At 36.7% G+C, this 19,147-nt stretch overlaps 1 protein-coding gene across 14 annotated transcripts in view; it reads right to left on the bottom strand.

The window, feature by feature from the left end:
* unc-13 overlaps positions 1-19,147 on the bottom strand; it is a 28,057-nt gene that overhangs the window by 6,260 nt on the left and 2,650 nt on the right. Inside the window, exons 1-8 of one of the 14 annotated variants that reach the window (XM_064681564.1) lie at positions 16,200-16,319; positions 9,186-16,138; positions 8,452-8,583; positions 6,393-6,467; positions 6,055-6,274; positions 5,849-5,969; positions 5,439-5,671; positions 642-783 (exon numbers count right to left, since the gene is read on the bottom strand). In XM_064681564.1, coding sequence (XP_064537634.1) covers positions 642-783; positions 5,439-5,671; positions 5,849-5,969; positions 6,055-6,274; positions 6,393-6,467; positions 8,452-8,583; positions 9,186-16,097 — 7,835 coding nt within the window. In that variant the 5' untranslated portion in view covers positions 16,098-16,138; positions 16,200-16,319. Of the gene's footprint in view, positions 1-641; positions 784-4,149; positions 4,295-5,438; positions 5,775-5,848; positions 5,970-6,054; positions 6,275-6,392; positions 6,468-8,451; positions 8,584-9,185; positions 16,139-16,199; positions 16,320-19,147 lie in introns of those variants that run through there. The other 13 variants (XM_064681559.1, XM_064681560.1, XM_064681558.1 and 10 more) reach the window with 13 other exon arrangements.

Raw genomic sequence — 19,147 nt, forward strand, 5'->3', positions numbered from 1 at the left:
AGTTACATGTTTTTTCCAATAGATTTGAGTACACCATTTCTCCATTTTATGAGAATCATAATTAAGTGTTTTCTTTCCGTATTTGATATATATATCAAACAATAAAACAGAAGAACCACAGCCGCTGTCAGATGCTCAGCTCTCAAGCACAGAGCAGTTACATACGAATTTATGGATCCTATTAATGTATGCATGCATGTAATAAAAGGGCAAGAGTGTAACTAAAATTTGATGGCTCTCAAGTGAGGCAAAAAGCTGAAAGAGAAGTACGCGTCCACACACACACACATGTATGTATGTATTTGAACACACATACACAGAAAAAGAAATAGCAAGAAATCGATGGGTCAAGACCAGAGCGATAATTATATAAATTATTATATAAATATATATATATATATATATTTATATACTATATATAATAATTTATTTAATATGTATAAATATATATATATATATAGTTAGTAGAGAACAGAGAAAGAGTGCGTGTTATAAGTACTATTCGTGTGGGTGTACAAACAATAGTCGAGATTGTGGGCTAAAGTGAACGTATAAGTACGTATACGAATTACATACATTCAAATACATATATACAGATAGAACACAAAGAAAGCGGAAGAAGAAACATTGAAAATACTCACAAGTGAAACTTCTCGTTCCACACAGGGTTTAGCTCCTGGGGCATTGTGCGCGTTCGTTTTTTCACCTTGCTAACTTGCACCGTCACATATGGATCACTCGTACCGCTTTTATCCTTCGCTATCAGGCCTTGAGCACAAATCACTGCACAGTTCATCGGATCGGTTGATTATATATTTTTTTTGGCATATTCATTCGTTTCAACCAGAACCCCAAAAAAGTTCAGATGATTGTAATAATTATTCCGATCGGGTATTGTTATCACCGACGATCGTGAAGAGGAAAGTAACGTAAGTGTATTGTTGTTGTGGGTATTAGTGTTATTTTGGGTTTGTGGATTATGTTCAAGTATTTCGAGTTTGGTGTATTTGTGGGTTTTTATTGGGGTTTGAAACGAATATAACCGTTTTGATATTTGTTTTTTGTATATTTCAATATACGTTTCCAATTGTAAATTTTATTATTATTTTTATTTGAATTGATTAGATTTGGTTTGATTTGATTTGTTGTTGTTCAGTTTTGTTAATCAAGGAAGAAAGAAGAAGAAAAAAACGGAAGTTTGTTTTTTATTAAATGACCTTCTTTAAACATCTAGCAATAAAAATGTTCAGGCAGTCGCATTTACTGACACTGCCCAAGATCACTTTTATTACGTGGTAAGCTAAAAAAATGCAACGGCACAAATATCGTGTGAAAACTCTTTTTATTTTTATGTACAAACACATTTACGCATTAACAACAAAGTGGACAACTAACAAATTAAAGCAATAAACAACGAAAAACAAAAATTATCAGAGAAGGTGTAAACGTGCGTTTGACACCTATGCACGTACATACGTACGTATGCTGTGCACAGAAGAAATCTGATAATAAAATGTAGTATTTAAATAGAACTTAAAAATTTTTTCTCTGAGCTCCAAAGAGCAGTCTGCAAAAAAAAACCTCAAATCAACTTATATCAAAAGATTCGAATAACATTCTAAACGTGCAATATGAATATTCATACATACATATGTATACGATTGAGCTGGTTACTGATCACAAGTTGATAGATCAATTGAAGAATATCGAGTGTGATAGAGTACAGAGTACATATTGCTTATTGTATTTTTTGTTTGCTAGAAAGGTAAAGGCAGGATCGAGCAGGCTTGGGTTGGTTTTGTGCACGTTATATGTGTTATAGGGTGCTCTGGCTGATGGTTGCAAAAGCAAACAGATAGAGACTATGTACATCATTGTTCAGGACAGCTCCATTGCAAAGACCAAAGATTAAATTACAATATATATTTAAACCTTTCGTAAAACCCAAACGGTATTTGACACAACCCTGCTGCTAAATATATAAAATCTCTATACAAAATAATTATGAGCGCTCTAATCGAGTGTGCTCGACTACAAAATGTATTTAATTTTGGTTTTGAAGTCTTCGATATAAATAAATGACATTCAAATGTGTGTATATACCACAAATTTTCATAATATATATAAATAAAAAACCATGGCTGCTTTATTTAAAATAAACAGAGAAGTATATTACATATTAAGTTCGTTTGAAAGTCTTTCTTCAATGTTAAAGTCAGAAATAGAGGATGTACAGGGATAGAGTAAGAGACTGAGACAAAAGCAATTTAGTAGTAGAGAAGCAATGAGGATATCCTTAGTTGGAATCAAAGGTAAAACATAATAGTATAATGTAATTCAGGATGACAGGATGCTGAATGACACTGCTTAATTTATTGGTTATTTGTGCAACTTAAGTAAGCTTTAGGCTCTACTGCTTCACAGAATGTGTAAACTAAAGGGGAGTCATTTTATGGATCCATAGACCGACACACATAAAATATATTTGAATGACTGGCATGCATATACTGAATTAACGCAAACGTTAGACCTGTTTTAGCAAAAGTTGTACGTTATTTAGAAATTATTTATTCACACAATTTAGATAGGTAGGATAGAATTTAACAAGTGGGAGCGCTATAGTCAGAGTTGCATGACTATAATGTTACATTGGATTGTGCCACAAATTAAAGACATTGCATTTTAATGCTCCTCCCTGCCTAAACTTCACGCTCAAAAGGCAGGCGCTTAGCCCTCTGCGCTTCTGCAACCGGTTAAATTGAAATAAGAGTAATTAACTTAATTAGTTAGTTTAACAACTCAATTTCCAAAAAATATTATGCCCTGTTTTAAAAATACCGGACTGACCAACTTAAATTTAAATATATCAGCAATTTGTAAGAATACATTTTGTTAAGTTTTATGCGTAACTATGAAAGAAACATCTGAAAGGGATGCATAAAAACCATTTGAATTTCAATGAAGTATTTCTCTGTTTCAGTATTGAAGTCCGGTTTGCAAAATATTGTTATTTTGACTGATAATGGTGATATGTTTGTATCAATATCAAAAAGCAAATAAAAAAAATATTCTTTTTATAATTTGTAAAAATTATTTGCATTAAAATGTGTATATGAATTATATACAGTAAAGATATTTATAAGATAAAAAAAACCTATTTTAGATATATTAGTAAGTGTTCTACGCCCCTTAAATTGAACTTTGCTGCAAATGAGGATATATATATAAGTAAATAGTGCAGAGTATTCATTTTTAGAAAATATATAAAAGGTTTACAACTGGTTTATAAAGTGGAGTTTCCAACGAATTTTAATTTATTTTTGAATCGCTTCTTTCAAAAAATACTGAGTAATTCTTTATCAGATTTTAGTTCAAATTCATAACTTATCAACCTATGTTTTAAAATCCTATTAATTCAGTTTCTCCGAATGACTTCTTTTGTCACCGTTATTGGTGCAACTTAACTTAGTTTCTTTAACTTTTATTCAATTGAATTCTATATTGTATGACATGGTTATCAACGATGTTGGGGACTCATGCTGCAAGACGAAAGCTTTCCTATTTATAGGTTTATAATCTGAATAAATAGGGTAGGTAATATGTAATGTAGCAATTAAACCATTTTAATTTAACCTTGTTAACTTTGCAATGGTGGAGGATATTAAAGATATTATTAAAGTGGATCCGTATTGGAATATGAAACCGCTCAAAAAGTACTAAAAATTATATATAAACAAGAAAACAGAATCTAGTCGACAGCACTCGACACGAAATTACTCTGTACCCAATTCTATAATATCACATTTGCCTTGACAAGCTTTTACGTTAACTACTAGATCAATATACTATTTTTGCAAATATAAATGGTATCCAAAATATTAGTTTCTAAAATATTCAAAAGTGCAAGTTATTTAAAATTTAAGACAAATATTAATCGGCAAAGCATGTACATATATTTGTAAGAGTTCTATTAGCTAGGTGATCAGACAAAAAATGGATCGACCTTGGAGTCCAATTAATCTGTTAAGTCCATTCCCACACCCTGATTAATACCCTGATTTTCATTGTCCGTTATTTTGGGTACAGAGTACGGAAAACTGTATATAAATTATAAATAATCGCAAATTCCAATTGGTATTGCCTGTGTACCTGTAATTGTTAGTTTGCATGACCATTTAGATGTTCCCTCAACAGTTGCGTGCTCAGCCTGTTCTAACGAATCTATGTGTGTATCTGGATCCACACCGAATGTCATCCTTGAATTGAATTGATATGCATATATGTGTGATAAGAACTATATATATTGCAACCATTCAATAATTTAGCACTAAAGATGTAATATTTTCGACTTAATTTGGGCTAGGCTGGTGCGCTAATAATCATCCATAGTCTACTTAGATATGGTCTATAAGTATGAACGGATAAAAACCAAGTGATAGGCATTATAAAAATGGGAACAAAATAAGTTTCATTGCAGTTACTAACTAAAGCACCACAACATGAATGGTACATTTGTTTTCATTTAAGAATGCGACTACTATAGTAGACTGAGAGTTCTCTGAATTCTCAGGAAACTACTCTCTTAACTCAGAAACTTTTTATGTCTATATAGTGTGAAGAATTCCATGTAAAGCCTGCCTTTGGGCAAGTCCATTGTCCTGAGTTGTCCTTTAAATGATGTCTTCAAAGTGTTCTTATTCTATATATTTATGTACAGAATACATATGCTTTTATAAGTACTTACACTATCAATAAAGTAATGTAACACATATAGATATTTTTGATTAACAAATGATAAGACTGACGGAAGCACCATTTAATACCACAATATGTAATTAATATGAATACTTTACAAAAATACAAATGTACATATATGTTTGAATAATCTGCACGGAATAAATACATGAAAGATATATCCCTGCATAGCTATACAAAGTAGACTTGGGCTTCAAAAATAGCGCTATATGTCAATAAACACATAATATAACCTTGTTCCAATCACAAAGAATGTTTATGTAGCTTTGCGAGCTATTGTGAATACCTCAATAGAAATCTTCTTATATTATTAACATTACTTGTGTAACATATTTATACTCTTGCAGAGTGTATTATTAATTTAATATATCTTATGCACTTGTATGTTTGTATATTATGTGTTGCAATTTGTATGTATGTGTACAAAGAAGTTTACAAACATTCATACATGCATACATACCATTAATTAATTTATATATATATATATATATATATATATATATATGTATATATACATATATGTATATATATATATGGATATATAATTTACGTTACATACATTATGCGATCGAAATTGCAAATACATACATTCATATTCACGATTAGTAAGGTATAATTCAAAATGTTAAATTATGTTCAAGCACGACATATTCAGTTAGGCACATTTTTGTTAAGTTGCAAACCTGTGATTGCTATCTTTGCCGACCATTTACTGGTTCCATCCAGGACGCTTTGCTTCACAGCCTTCATATGACCAGTATGGCTTTTCTCTTCAATGCTGAATACGGCTCTAGATATACATAGTAGTATGGGCATAGTACAGTATAGAAAGTTAAAGTTTTCGGCTTTGATTATAATATATAACGCAGCATCCAGCATATTGCTTTTGCAAAATACATAAATATTGGCAAATATTCTATAATTATTGGTAAGAAAAAAGGTATTTGTGCTTGTCCATACACACAATATCGGATAACAGATCCCTAGATATTATATGAAAGAGAGCCTTAAAATCTCGTCTTTTTATATATAAACATACATAGATCAGTATGAATATCCGCACCAGCCAAATGGGCTAAGCTCAAGACATTACCTGATCAATTCAAATATTTCTGGCTTTTCCCGTTCCCGTTGCTTCATGCGGTCTTTCATGGCGGTTATGATGGAATTAGCCTTATCTTCGGCACCATGCTTGGAGCTCTTCTCAGCGGCACCTGTGCAACGTAAACGAAATATCAGCAACACGAACAGAAAACCACCGAAAACTGAAAAATTATAATATAATGATTAATAACTTACGCTGTAGACAGTCAGCATTAAGTAGATCCTTGCACTTTTCGTGACACTTTACGCCGCACTCGGTGCATCGCACTCCCTGGCGAGCAATGCCCCAAAGTAAGCCCTCGCACTCATAGCAATAAGTTGGGGAGGTGGCCGTCCACAGTACAAAGTTATGTGGGGTGGTTGATGATATTGGGTAGATAAGTGCCTGCAGCGCCTTCTTGTAGACATGCATTTTCTAAAAACATCGAGTATAATAGTCAAAAAAAAAAAATTATACATTGCGATTATAGCAGGATAGATGGGAACTCTTCATATTCAGTGGATATATGTTATGTTTATTTGAACTCTCTCACCAGTTCTTCATCATTAAGCGTTGCTCGGGGAACTGCCGACGTCAGTCCGGCATTACGTTTCGTGGCTGCCATTGTCTAAATATTCACACATATCGACAAAATTGGAAATAGAAATATTACAAATAGAAAATTTTATTTTTTTACAGTAATTCGGGAAACATGAGTTAATTGGTAGTGAATAGCAATCAAAACTAGGTAAGCTTCGTGGAAAGCTTATTGGTTATTGTAATTTAAAGCAAAACTAACTAGACTTATACAAATTAATTCCATTATAAAAGTAATGCTAAGTTCAAAGTGCTTAAACTGCAATGTAAAAGTGCATGTGAACTATATTCAAATATATAAGTAAATAGTTATGGATCAATCATTTGAAGTGCCCATATAATTCATAAAAAAAAGTACACTTATGTTAAGCATTTCATAGGCATGAGAAACATGTCAGAGCCCTAATATATATTCTCGATTAATTTCTCATCATGTCATTGTCATTTCGTATTTTTCTACCTCAGAAAGATATTTATACATATACTGTCCTCGACATATATAAATATTCGTGTATTTCTAAATGTCTATGAACTGAAGCTTATGTAACAACGAAGCATAAAAACTTAAATCTGCACAGTATATACTAATGATAGCAGATAAATGAACTTGAAATACCATAAAGCGTATAGTGAAAGATAAATAAAAAAATTTATACTATTTAAGACAGGAAATTATTAAAATGAATTTCGCATGCACATATCTAGGAAATTGTTTTCTATGGTTCAGTAAAATTTAATAACAAAATAAGTTTATTTCACAATTAAACGGTGTTCTTAGGTGTAGTAGTAACCTAATAAAAATTGTTACCAACAATTACAATGATCAGAACCGGAATGTATTGACTTTCTATCCTTTTAATCTATAATGCAACATTAAAATCCGGTATAATACTCTATCGATAGAATGTCTTGATACGCTTAGCGATAAGACTAAGATCACTGAACATCATTGGGAGCAGGAAGGAACATCTGCCTAAATTATCATAAACATGGTCTCACATTCTTTTTAATACTTCAAATTTAATAACCTTTTTATAACAAATTCTAAAATGGTCAACAAAAAATGTAAAGAATTCCGTACTTGGTATCTTTGACCACGGTCTATGGGGGAAAGTCTACCATAGCCTCACACTATTTTTTAAACCACCTTGACTAAACGTTGTACTATATTCTATATTAAAACTTCCGAACCTAATTCACTTCCCTTAAGATTTAGGACAACTGTAAAAATACATTATAAATACTACGGATATCATTCGTAATTAAAACAACTCGTATCTCTAAAAAGAACGCATAGGTTGTACTTTATTAACGCTGCCTACTGAATAATTATGTGTAAACTAGTTACTATTTGAAAAACAAACGCAAAACTTTGCGAATACTAATTAAAATTGAAAAAAGGTTTGAACATTTTGCATAGAAACATGTGAGGTGTATTTAAAAAATCTTAATTGAAAAATGTAACAATTCGATAATCGTTCTATACCTTGAGCACCTGTAATCCATTAAATCATTTTCGTCGTACAAAAGAAAACAAACGTTTAACATTGTAAAAAATGTATGTGTATGTGTAAGTGTAAGTGTAAGTGTAAGTGTAAGTGTAAGTGTAAGTGTAAGTGTAAGTGTAAGTGTAAGTGTAAGTGTAAGTGTAAGTGTAAGTGTAAGTGTAAGTGTAAGTGTAAGTGTAAGTGTAAGTGTAAGTGTAAGTGTAAGTGTAAGTGTAAGTGTAAGTGTATGTGTATGTGTATGTGTATGTGTATGTGTATGTGTATGTGTATGTGTATGTGTATGTGTATGTGTATGTGTATGTGTATGTGTATGTGTATGTGTATGTGTATGTGTATGTGTATGTGCATGTTTGTATGTGTATGTGTATTTGTATGTGTATGTGTGTACGTGTGTGTGTATTTGATGGACAAAAAAATAGGACGATTATTGGAGAGTGGAAATTAAGTTAGAAAGGAAATAGATACATACAATAGATACAAACATATAAAGTGAACAATAAAACTTACCAGTTCAGAGACAAGGGGAATAGATTTACGCCTTGGACGAATGTCGGGCATACTGTCAATATTACTGTAGAACGGATTATCACCCGGGTGACCATTGGTACGCAAGCTAACATCACCTGTTCCGGTACCATTCTGTAATAAAATAATGTTTCAACTTCAACTATAAAGGTATGTTCTATTACTTGTAGCTATTGATAATATATATTATGGTTTATTTCTATGCTTATATCACAGTAGTAATTCCGTTCACAGCTCGGAACTTACATTTTGTATTGCCTAAAAACAGCTCAATTATCCCGAAATCAACAAAAATAAAAAAAAAACATACAGGGCTATGGGTTGTGACATTTTTACGGAAAGTAATATTTTAATCCATGTTGTATATACCATGTTTGTATATACTAAAACCCACTTATTATACCCTGATAGGGGGGGTTAGGATTTCAAAAGTAGTGTTTTCTTGATATATAAATTAAAAAAATTCTTAAAAAATTGGCAAAACCAAGAAGATACATTCTGAAACCTGTGTTCGTAGATGTGCATAATCATGCTGAATCGAACCTTAAGAACTATGGTTTTTATCTTTTTGTTTTAACTTAAATACGATTTATATAGCAGATTTCGTTCTATTTTTAGTATCTTTTTGTACAAAATAGAAAAAGATTATATGCTTAAACATTGGTTCAAAGCAATCGTAACAAGTCAACTAAAAGAACGAAAATTCATCAATTTACCTTCTCCTTATCTTTTGACAACTCTTCTTCCTTCATTTTGTCCAGATTGTTTTTTTCCTCGATTTTACGCTCTTTCAACGTTTTCAGCAACTTCCACTTACTGCTGCTTAAGTTAACCCCTGCGCTATTTACAGTACCTGCCTGGGACCCCTCAACACTCGAATCCTGGCTAGTCAATTTAAGGGGTGGAGGCGGAGTGTTGTTAACTGTCGGTAACACATCCGGTGAATTGGGCGTCCGAAAGTTGTCAGTCGGTAAATATACTGGCCCATGCGGCCCAGATACTTCGCCCGTTAAGCTGTTGCGTGGATCCCTTAAATCGGCTCCATGCACAGCATTTTCTTTATGACCTGTAAATGCATTTTTACTCAAGGACAGATCGTCTACTATTTCGTCGTCAACCAAGTCCACATCATCACTTAGTGCAGCTGGCGTATCAGGCCCTGATGTGACACTGGAAGACTCGTGCACGATGTCCGATTCGATGGGTTGCTCGTCCTGCAATGCAGCATCATGAGCCCGCCGATCGAGCAAGGCTTTTAATCCGTTTCCGCCAGAGGACCTCAGTTTTTGTTTGTACTCGTATTCATCCTCAGACGAGTATGAGGAACTTAATGCCAGTTGCGAGTCGATAGGAACGATGTCATGTTCGGCTGCACGAGGATTTGCCCCCTTTCCCCTTTCGCGCCTTTTCTTTTTGAAGCGTTTGAGTTGTTTTTCCGACACCGATGCATCTACAGCTGGGAGAGTTGACGGCTGATGTAATGTCGATGCTTGGTCGATGTTTTGTGAGTCTTGGAGCACTAGTAGCTCCTTGTGAGCATCTTTGGCAGATCCGTTCATCTCCAGATCGGAGCTTGGTAGCTGATATTCGTTATTAACATCCTGCCAAGCGCTATGCATATCCAAGACTTTAACCAACTTTTCACCACCAAGCGAATGTTTTTGCTTGCCCAGTAATTCAAATTCCCTGCCCTCAGTAGCATTAGTGACGTCAGCGATGCCAGGCACGTTAATGACATCATTCGCATTAGTTGCGCGATAGCCCATATCGGGTTCCAGCTTAACTACGCACCTGAGCTCGTTCAGCACCTGAGACATCTTGTGCTTAACGCTATCATCCGGTACATAGTCGGTCTGAGCAAGTAAATACTTTTCCGAATCCGGATAATAAATGCTGTCGCCCTCAGCACCACTCATGGCTAACTGACCAATCTGCGTAAATAGCACATCGTTGTCAGGATGCTGCTCAAAGCAATCCGGGTCTGCCGCTGTTGCTGCTGCTGCCGCTGCCGCTGCTTGGGCCTCAGTGCGCTGTTGTTCAAGTTCCTCAAGTTGGCGCAATTCGTAGCAAAAGTACTCGTCGTCCGTGTCAATGCTGTCCTCAGTGCTCTGACGTCGTGACGACGAGAGTGTGCGCCCGGAATGTTGACTGCGATTGTCATCGTCATCCCTCAAACCATAGCAGAGACTGTTTGGAATGTCTAAAGATTGTTGTGTGGCCAAAACTGTTCCCCGCCCAAGCTGCGGCAGCCCATTTAATTGGGTCATCGTGGTGCTCGTTGTAGTTGGGATTATTTCTGCAGACTTCACACTGCACTCCTTGTCATCCTCATAAACTACGTTGGATTTTTGTACAAAATTTGAAATGCCTTGAAATGCGTGTGGCATGCTAGTCTCATGGGGCGTTTGAGTGTTAGAAATTTCATTGGTTTCAACAAATATTTCTGGAACTTGGTCAGAGTTGTTGAATTGTTGCATTGACTCGAATGTCTGATCCAACTGAAGATCGTCCACCGTTGAGACGGGCACGGGCATGGGCATGGGCATGGGCACAGGCATGGGCATCGGCATCGGCATTGATGGCGAAGCGTCTGTTGTCGCCTGTATTCTCTTTAGGTCACCGACAACGGCGAATAAATTATTCGCCAGATTTACTTGCAAACTACTATCGGGCGTGTCTTCATAATAATTATCGTCCCGATTTTCGGTTACTTTAGTAGGGTCGAAGTTATCATCGTTATCAGAGTGGACCGACAAGTCTTGGACTGCCAACTGCTGATTGGTTTCAAACTCGCTGGTCGCCGAGTCATCATTGTCGGAGGATGTAAAGTTTGGGATATCTATTTCGGTATCTGAGATGCTAGATCCGTGGCGCAGGCCAAAGCTGTGCCGCTTATACGATTTTGCCTTCTGCATTAAACTATTCATTTTTGTCGAAAACGAGCGTTTCTTTTGCTTATGAGTTCGAACTGGATTCGAACAATCTGGCGAACTCCGCTCTGAAGGGGTAGACGTAGCTCGTTGTATTATTCGCATCGGCAACTTTTGAATACGTTTCGATAGCTCAAAACTACTATGAACGCTGCCGTGGGACCGTATGTGAGCAGAGGCTGTAACAAACGGATACGAGCCTGCCTGGCCACGCACTTGCATCTGTGAGCCCTTTGCCTGCACATCCCCACTGGGTAAGGAGTGGGATCGGTTGTACCTTATCGATCGCTTCAATTTCAAATTACCCGGTAGTAGGTTGGTAAGCTTGTTCCACACCTTGGGTGTGTGTTTCGATTCGACTGGCTGCATAGCTGGCATATCCCGGATTTGCTGGTTACCGTTGCTATAGGCATTGGCCGATGATTGATTTGTAGACTGAAATTTCTTCTTAGTTGGATAAGAATTCACAAATTGTTGATGAGCCGATGGCCTATTGCACGGCCCTTCTAAATTTGGTTGGCGGAAACGTTCGTACTGTTCAAAGCCCATATAGTCTAAATTATTGCTGCTGTTATAGTCGGCGATGCCGTTGAATGTAGGATAATAAACGAGTCGATCTGTTAAGTGAGGCTTACGAGTTTGATCAATATCAGTTTCCAGATAACCAGATAGCTTGGACATACGTAGCTGACCTGATTGCGCATTACCACTCGCCGACAAATCTCTTGTCGATTCATCCAGTTTCACAGATAGGCTTTGTGGTATTTCATTCTTCAAAATATCCGGTATGCGATTTGTACTAATCGTTGTTTTTGAATTCATATTTATACTGTCCAAAAATCGATCAGCGCTTTGCTGTACCTGAGACGATGCTTCGAGCTGTTGTTGATCCCATTCTAGCATTTCATCAATTGTGCAAATGGTTTCATTGTCATTTGGGTTTGCCTCGGATGGCAGCACATTAAACATAGATTTATTTTCATATGCTGAACAAATCGGAATATTTTTCGATAGCTCATGTATATAATTAAGATTTTCTTCCGAAAATATATAGTCACTGCCCATTTCAGACTGTTGATTTTGCTGTTGCTCCTGGAATATATTGATGTTTGACTCAGCATCAATATTGATTACTTTATCGGCGATTAGAGCGCTTTTGGAGTTTACGTCTGGACCCGCTTGCAAGTCCAGCATCATCTGAATCATTTCCATGGTAATATCATTGTATTTGTTAAAAGTTGAGCTTCCATTATGAATATTTAGAGGCACGGATCCGGGTGAATTTGGTGACCAGCCACTCATTGAAGATAGCCCAGAGTCTGACTTGGCCTGCCGTGACGGCGATTTGAGAGGCTGTGGTTGTTGTTGTTGTGGTTGTTGTTGTAAAATCTGTTCTACATGCGTTTCTGCACTAAACGGATTAACAGATATGTCTAATATATCCTCGAATCCGTTGTCATTGGGAGCTGGTGGTGGAGGACTTGTTCCAGTAGGCCCCAGTAGAATGTCATCCAAGTCAGCGGATGCTTTGTGTTTCTCTGGATTTTGAAGGTGTAACAGAAACAGCATACTATTGTGGCGTTCAAGACTTTTCTTTAAGGATCTAATGTACTCATCCTGATTGTAAATATTTGTTGAGCTCGAGGCTTTCTCAACAATGCTTAGACTTTGCCTTTGTCCTGGACTTACCAATATTTGGGGACTGACACTCCGACTGGTGGGTTGATGAACGTGACTATATTCGCTCTCTACGCCTATAAAATTATCATGAGAATCCAGTTTACGTCTCTTTGTTATTTTTTCAATATTTTTTTTGCGATTTATTTCAATCTCTTGAGTCTCCAACAGTTTCAATTGCTCATCTAGATCTGAGTTATTGCGTAGCAGGTGGGCACTATATTCATTTGTCTTAGAAGATTCTCTCAAGTTAACTTGGCTATTGTTTCGGTGAATTAAATGCTGTGGGATATTTGTACTTGTACTTGAAGTTGTACTTGTGCTTGTACTTGTACTTGTGGTATTTATATATTTGGTATTTGTTATTTTGTATTCTTCAAACGAATTGCCGACTAACTTCTTTAGAGTATCGATATTCTTATCAAATTTCTTCATGACAAGATCAAACTTTTCATCCACTTCCAGGACGCGCAGACGTCGCAGCTCTTCAGCCATAGTGACAGGATTTAATAACAAAAGTGTTAGATTCTTGTCAACCTGATTGAGTTTCTCAAAAAATGTCTGCTCAGATCTAATTGTCTGCCGGAGCTTAAGGATTTGAGATGCAGATAATGATTGTAAGTCGCCTATTTTATTTATTTCTCTTATTATAACGTCAGTCATGCAATCTAGAATAGCAATATTTCGGTCATTAAGACTGCCGGCATCTTCCGAAGATGAGGAGTTTGTTGACCGTCGATTGTCTCTATCGGATTGCGCTTGTGTTAAGCGATTGGTACTCGGATCGGTGGAAAAATTACCTCCCTGCTTATTTGACAGCGGATGACAAGACTTGGCATAATCAATAGTTGGGTTATCTGTAGTACTAGATGCCTGGGCAAGTATGCTTTTCAAATTGTTGATCATATCCATTTCGTTCTTATGATGTTTCTTTTTTCGATGTTTTCGTGACTCTTTACCCTTATATGTGCTCTCCAAAGCTGCGGAATCACGTGCCTTGGCTGCATGTCTCTGTATTCCTTCAATTGATTTATCAGCAGATGTAGTACATTCTGTAGTTTGGTTAAAATCTAAATTTTTCATCTCCTCCTCTTTTCCCTTAAGGATCATCATCAGAGAAGATGTCGATTGGCCAGTATTTAAGGGCAAGCCCGTCATATGCTCGTGAGTAATTTTCGCCTGCTGTAGCAGGCGCTCCATATTGGATATTTCTGATGTCAAATTATTTTCTCGATACGCTTCGTTAAGATTTTTGTAGAAATTTTCGTTCATTTCACCATCATCTGTCGCTTCCGGCTGCAAATTTAAATTTGTCCCTCCGGTATCTTCAATAGGATCAATTTCGTTCCCTCCTTGACCGGTTTTAACGGCGGCTAACCGAAAAAACTGCACATCTTCGGTTAGTTCGTCGAGTTCCTTGGAAGAAGTCAAGGCATTTGTATCAGATGCTTTCTGTCCCATTTCTTGTCCTCGTATTGACCGAACATTACGTAGACTACCGTGAACTGAAGTACCAGCGGAAGCGGAAGCCACTTGTTCGAGCACCCGCTGTCCATTCAAAAACTCCTGCAATAATTCAGCACGGGCATTGTTCGCCATAATCTGTTGCTGCTCGTACATTAGTAAATCCGATTCGGAATAAAGCTTCCCTCGGGTTCGTTTCTGATGTGCGCTAAAACCATCTGCATCGCCAACTACATTCTTCAGCCACGAGCACTCATGTTGTTCTATATCGAGTTGCTTATCATCCCTAGCCAGTTCCGCGCCACTTTCCTTTAAGTTAATCCCTGACGATCCGTTGTTGTACTGCAAAAACAGGTCATCGCTATTATTATCCGTGTCCAAGACATAAGTTGCTTCATCCAAATACAAGTCGCCAGGAATGGTATGTCCTTGCTCATGGCCATCCATAATTAACTCCAAGCTGCTCATTTGATTTTCCGCTTCCTGACAGTGTTTCAATTCCTCTAGTATATGGCGAAAATCTTGCTTTTGGGACTTTGGCTCCAAGATATCAATATTGGCATCCAATTCCAGTTCCATGGGTAAAAGTTGATTTTCTACCAAAAACGAAGCGAACGGAGAATTGGCATCTAAGTCAACTTGTTGCTGTTCTTGTTGTTGCTTTGCCGCAGCGATGAGACCCATTAGATTGCCCATCACTGACTGCTGCTCCACGGATATGTTCTCCAATTTTTCTAGCCTTGTCCAAATCTTACCGTACTCATTGGAGAGTAAGTCAAGCGCTCGCCAAGCAAACTTCAGCTCTGTCTCAAGCAAACTAATGCGCGTCGCTATCTTATCCATATAATCGGATATAATATAGTCCGAGTGCTGCTGCGAATTGTACAGCTGGCACAGTTGCTGTTCGCTTCTAATGGACGCCATGCTGCCGTTATTCAGGTTGGATCTGGACATGGACATCGACATGCTATCGCTGGCTAAACTCAATTGAGATTTATTAAGTGCCCGTGGCGTAAAGCACTTGGCCTGTTGCTGCTGCAAATTCTTTTGCGAATGCTGGAGAGGATGCTGCTGGTGATGTCGACTCTGAAGCTCCGTGTGTTGCAAGGAAGTTTTCGCCAGTGTCTGTGACTGTGACTGTGGCTGCTGTAGATGCTTAAACTGCTGGAGGGGATGCTGCTGATGTCGGCTCTGCAGTTCCGTGTGTTGCAAAGATGCTGTCGCCAGTGCCTTTGCCTGTGCCTGTGCCTGCTGTGACTCCAGTTGATGCTTAAGTTGCTGTTTGATCTTAAATTGACTGTAAAGGGCATTTGCGGCAACGCTGTAAGACTGCGACTGCGTCACCGACTGTAAATCAATTTTGGATTCAGCTCCACTTAGATGCAATGACGAAGTAGCCGAAGGAATCGCAAAATTTGATTGGATTCCCTGTTCCTCCGTGTGTTTTTCCACAAAGGTCGCTGCTGGCAATAATTCCGTACACATGGATTCTCCAAAGGCCGGCTCAAAATTGGATGCTGGCCTAGGAGATGTTGATGGTGACGGATCCATAGACATCACGTCGATCGGAATGGCTCTTTTTAAACGCCAGCTGCTTGCTAAATATTTTGTACTTTCAAGAAACACACTTCACCAGAATCATAATGCATATATACATACCAAAAATGTCGAGGTAAATACTTTAAATTGACGATATACCCTTTAAATAATCTGCGCCAAGTGTCATCAATCAATCCAATCCACCAATCAATCGTAATCAACAAGATACCTTTTCAATAATACCTTGTACATAGAATGAAAAAAGTGTTACTCCTTTTCAGAAGACCCTAAGCGCGAGACCAAAAACTGATTCGGTTTGAAAAGAAAATTTCAGCACATTTCGACTCATTTTCGTCTAGCTGTTTTTAATTCCGAGTGAGTCCAAAATGATTTCGAAATGTTTTCACCCCTACTCGATACCAATTGTCAGCTGCTGCACAGCTGTGTTCCATTGATTGTGTTTGGTGACATACAATTTATTGTTTAAATGCCGGCGCCATGATTAGTTTATGGTATTAAGGCCGATCGCTCGAGTCGATTTTTTACAGCTTATTATTACAAACATTTCGGTTTCATTGCGATAGATATAATAGATGCAATATTCTAATGAATAATGGAATAAGAATTATTTTGCTGACAAGAACATATTTATTTTCGCTTATTTCGCTAATTACTTCTCATTCCGATAACTCAAAGGCAAAACTTATGAAAACAACAAGATTTGATCGAAACGACATTATAAACACCAATCCATTTTAATTTCGAAATGGAAAGGACCGTTTGTATTTACTACAAGTCCTTTTGGTTAATGTTTACATTCGAAAAGCTCGTTGTGTGTTTTTGTGTAATCATAAAAAAAAACCGAAGTGAAGAAAAAAACATCTATTAACCTACTTCGGACGACATGATCCTTTCATGTCTGGTATGTCCGCATAAAAGTGTCAAAATTTAAATATCTTTAAACCGCATATACATATACGTGAATGAGCATACAATTACATTTGTGCTCATAAGGCAAAAACAACAACCTATTGGCAGAAGCAATTGGGTATCATAATATTGGAGAAGCATAAATTTGAAATATTTTACTAATTTGTGTACATGTGTGCAGAAAGTAGATATATATGTACATATATGTATGTTCTCTTCGTTTGCTCGCGGATTCTATCATGTGACACAATTAAACGTTTTATATACGTAAATACATTAGTATGTATAACATTGTGTATACGTATTCGGGTTAAATTGAATCGGCCGTGTTGATTTGGCTTTCATTAATACAGTATTGTATTGTAAATTTTTTTATTTGGTCTTGTCTCAGTGAATGAATGTTGTCGTTAATATTTTATTATATTGCTGCCGTTTTTCTATCTATAATCACTTTCGATACAATTTTTATATTAAGATTACTACTTAAAAAGTCTTCACTTATGAACAATGCTACGCTGAATTGATGTGAATTGGAAAACGCTGAAAAGTATACTACATCTTGGTAAACTCTGCTCCTTAATGGAATCTACATACATATACTCTCTCATATTCGCTCTCTTCGATGAGTGTGTGTATGTCAGGTTAGTGCGTGAGTGCGATTCCCACTGAACTTCGACTAGTTGTACACAGACAGGGAGTGCGACAGCCACAACGGGAGTGCATAAAAGTCGTCTGTATTCAACTGAATACACACACATGACGTGTTTGAAACTATAAAACAGCCAGAGAGAGGAAATGTGACAGCCGCACTTGGGAGTCGGTTTAGTACTGCGCATGCGATTTACCAAACAGCTTGAAATTATTGCGCGGGAGTTGCTTGGTAAAGCTTTCGAAAGCTTTATAAAATCAGAGAGAGCCTTTCCTGAGGTTGCATTGAGTATTAAAGTCTCTGATAAGGACTCTGATTGCTCGCTAAGCTAAACAATACAAAAGCTCATGACCGACATTTCTTCTCTCCATTTTAAATACTCAATGGTAACTATTAGGCAAATAAATACATTTTTATATTATATGCGTATGTTTGAGCTTTCAAGAGAGACATATTATTCTTTGTCGCCGATATGAAAATACAAAAGCATAAAAAATGCAGCACTTTATTGCAGTCGGTAATACATAATTGTGGTACATATAGGCATATTAAAAGGGTTCCTAAATGCTTAAAGAAAAGTATTTTAATATCCTGTACCCACAAGTACATTGTCAATTACTACAGCTACAACGTTTGAATCGATTGTTCTTTCGGAAATAAAACTCCGAAAAATTAAATATCCCAAAGATCCGTGTCTCCGAACATTTATACTCATTCAGAGGAATATATTCTGATTGTAAATCAGTTTTATAATTTAAAATCGTTTAATCTTAATTTTTTAACTTAATTCTTATTGTAGAATTAAATGTTTTTTCTAATTTTTCACACTATAAACTATGAACGAGGGGCAGTTTTAAATGTTGTAGTTATAACTCAAAGAAAAATGACCCGTCAAAATCTTGGCTTAAACCTACTTACATTAGAAACGACACTGTCGCGTTGATGCTTTAGAAGACAGCTAAATTTTCGGGTGCGCTCTGCCGCAGTTGGAGTTATCAGCTGCTGATTGCCGATGTGCGGTTCGTCTTGGCCCTTCTCTTTGTCGATTCGATCGCTAAGCAACCCGAATATCAAGTTCATTGCGATGTTTCAAACACTTTGCACTAACTGCGTGGTTCTGGCACAACAACTTGGCAAACACCAAAAACAAATTGTTGGACCTTAAAAGCATTAGCGCAATGTATGCTCGTATATGCGTACATGCGTATATATGCATGCATATATTTGACACATATACATGTGTAAGTACTACCATCACCTAATTAACGACTATGTAAATGCCGCTGCTTATCAATATTATTCGTGTACCCTTCGCTCAGATTGTCAAGCATATTCATTGTTATGCTCAACGTCAAATTGGCTCTTTTAAAGGCAGGCGCTACTATCTTATCTCTATACATAGTTCTGGTTGTCATGCCGCACAGCGTCAGACTTCGTAAGAGCTAAGAAGTATGAATTTGAAAAGAATTTCTGTTTGGGTTAAAACTAA

The sequence above is a fragment of the Drosophila montana genome, unplaced genomic scaffold, assembly GCF_035044405.1.
Source record: "Drosophila montana isolate Dmon_TW-CO22-7 unplaced genomic scaffold, ASM3504440v1 contig_2397_1, whole genome shotgun sequence".
Classification (NCBI taxonomy): Eukaryota; Metazoa; Arthropoda; class Insecta; order Diptera; family Drosophilidae; genus Drosophila; species Drosophila montana.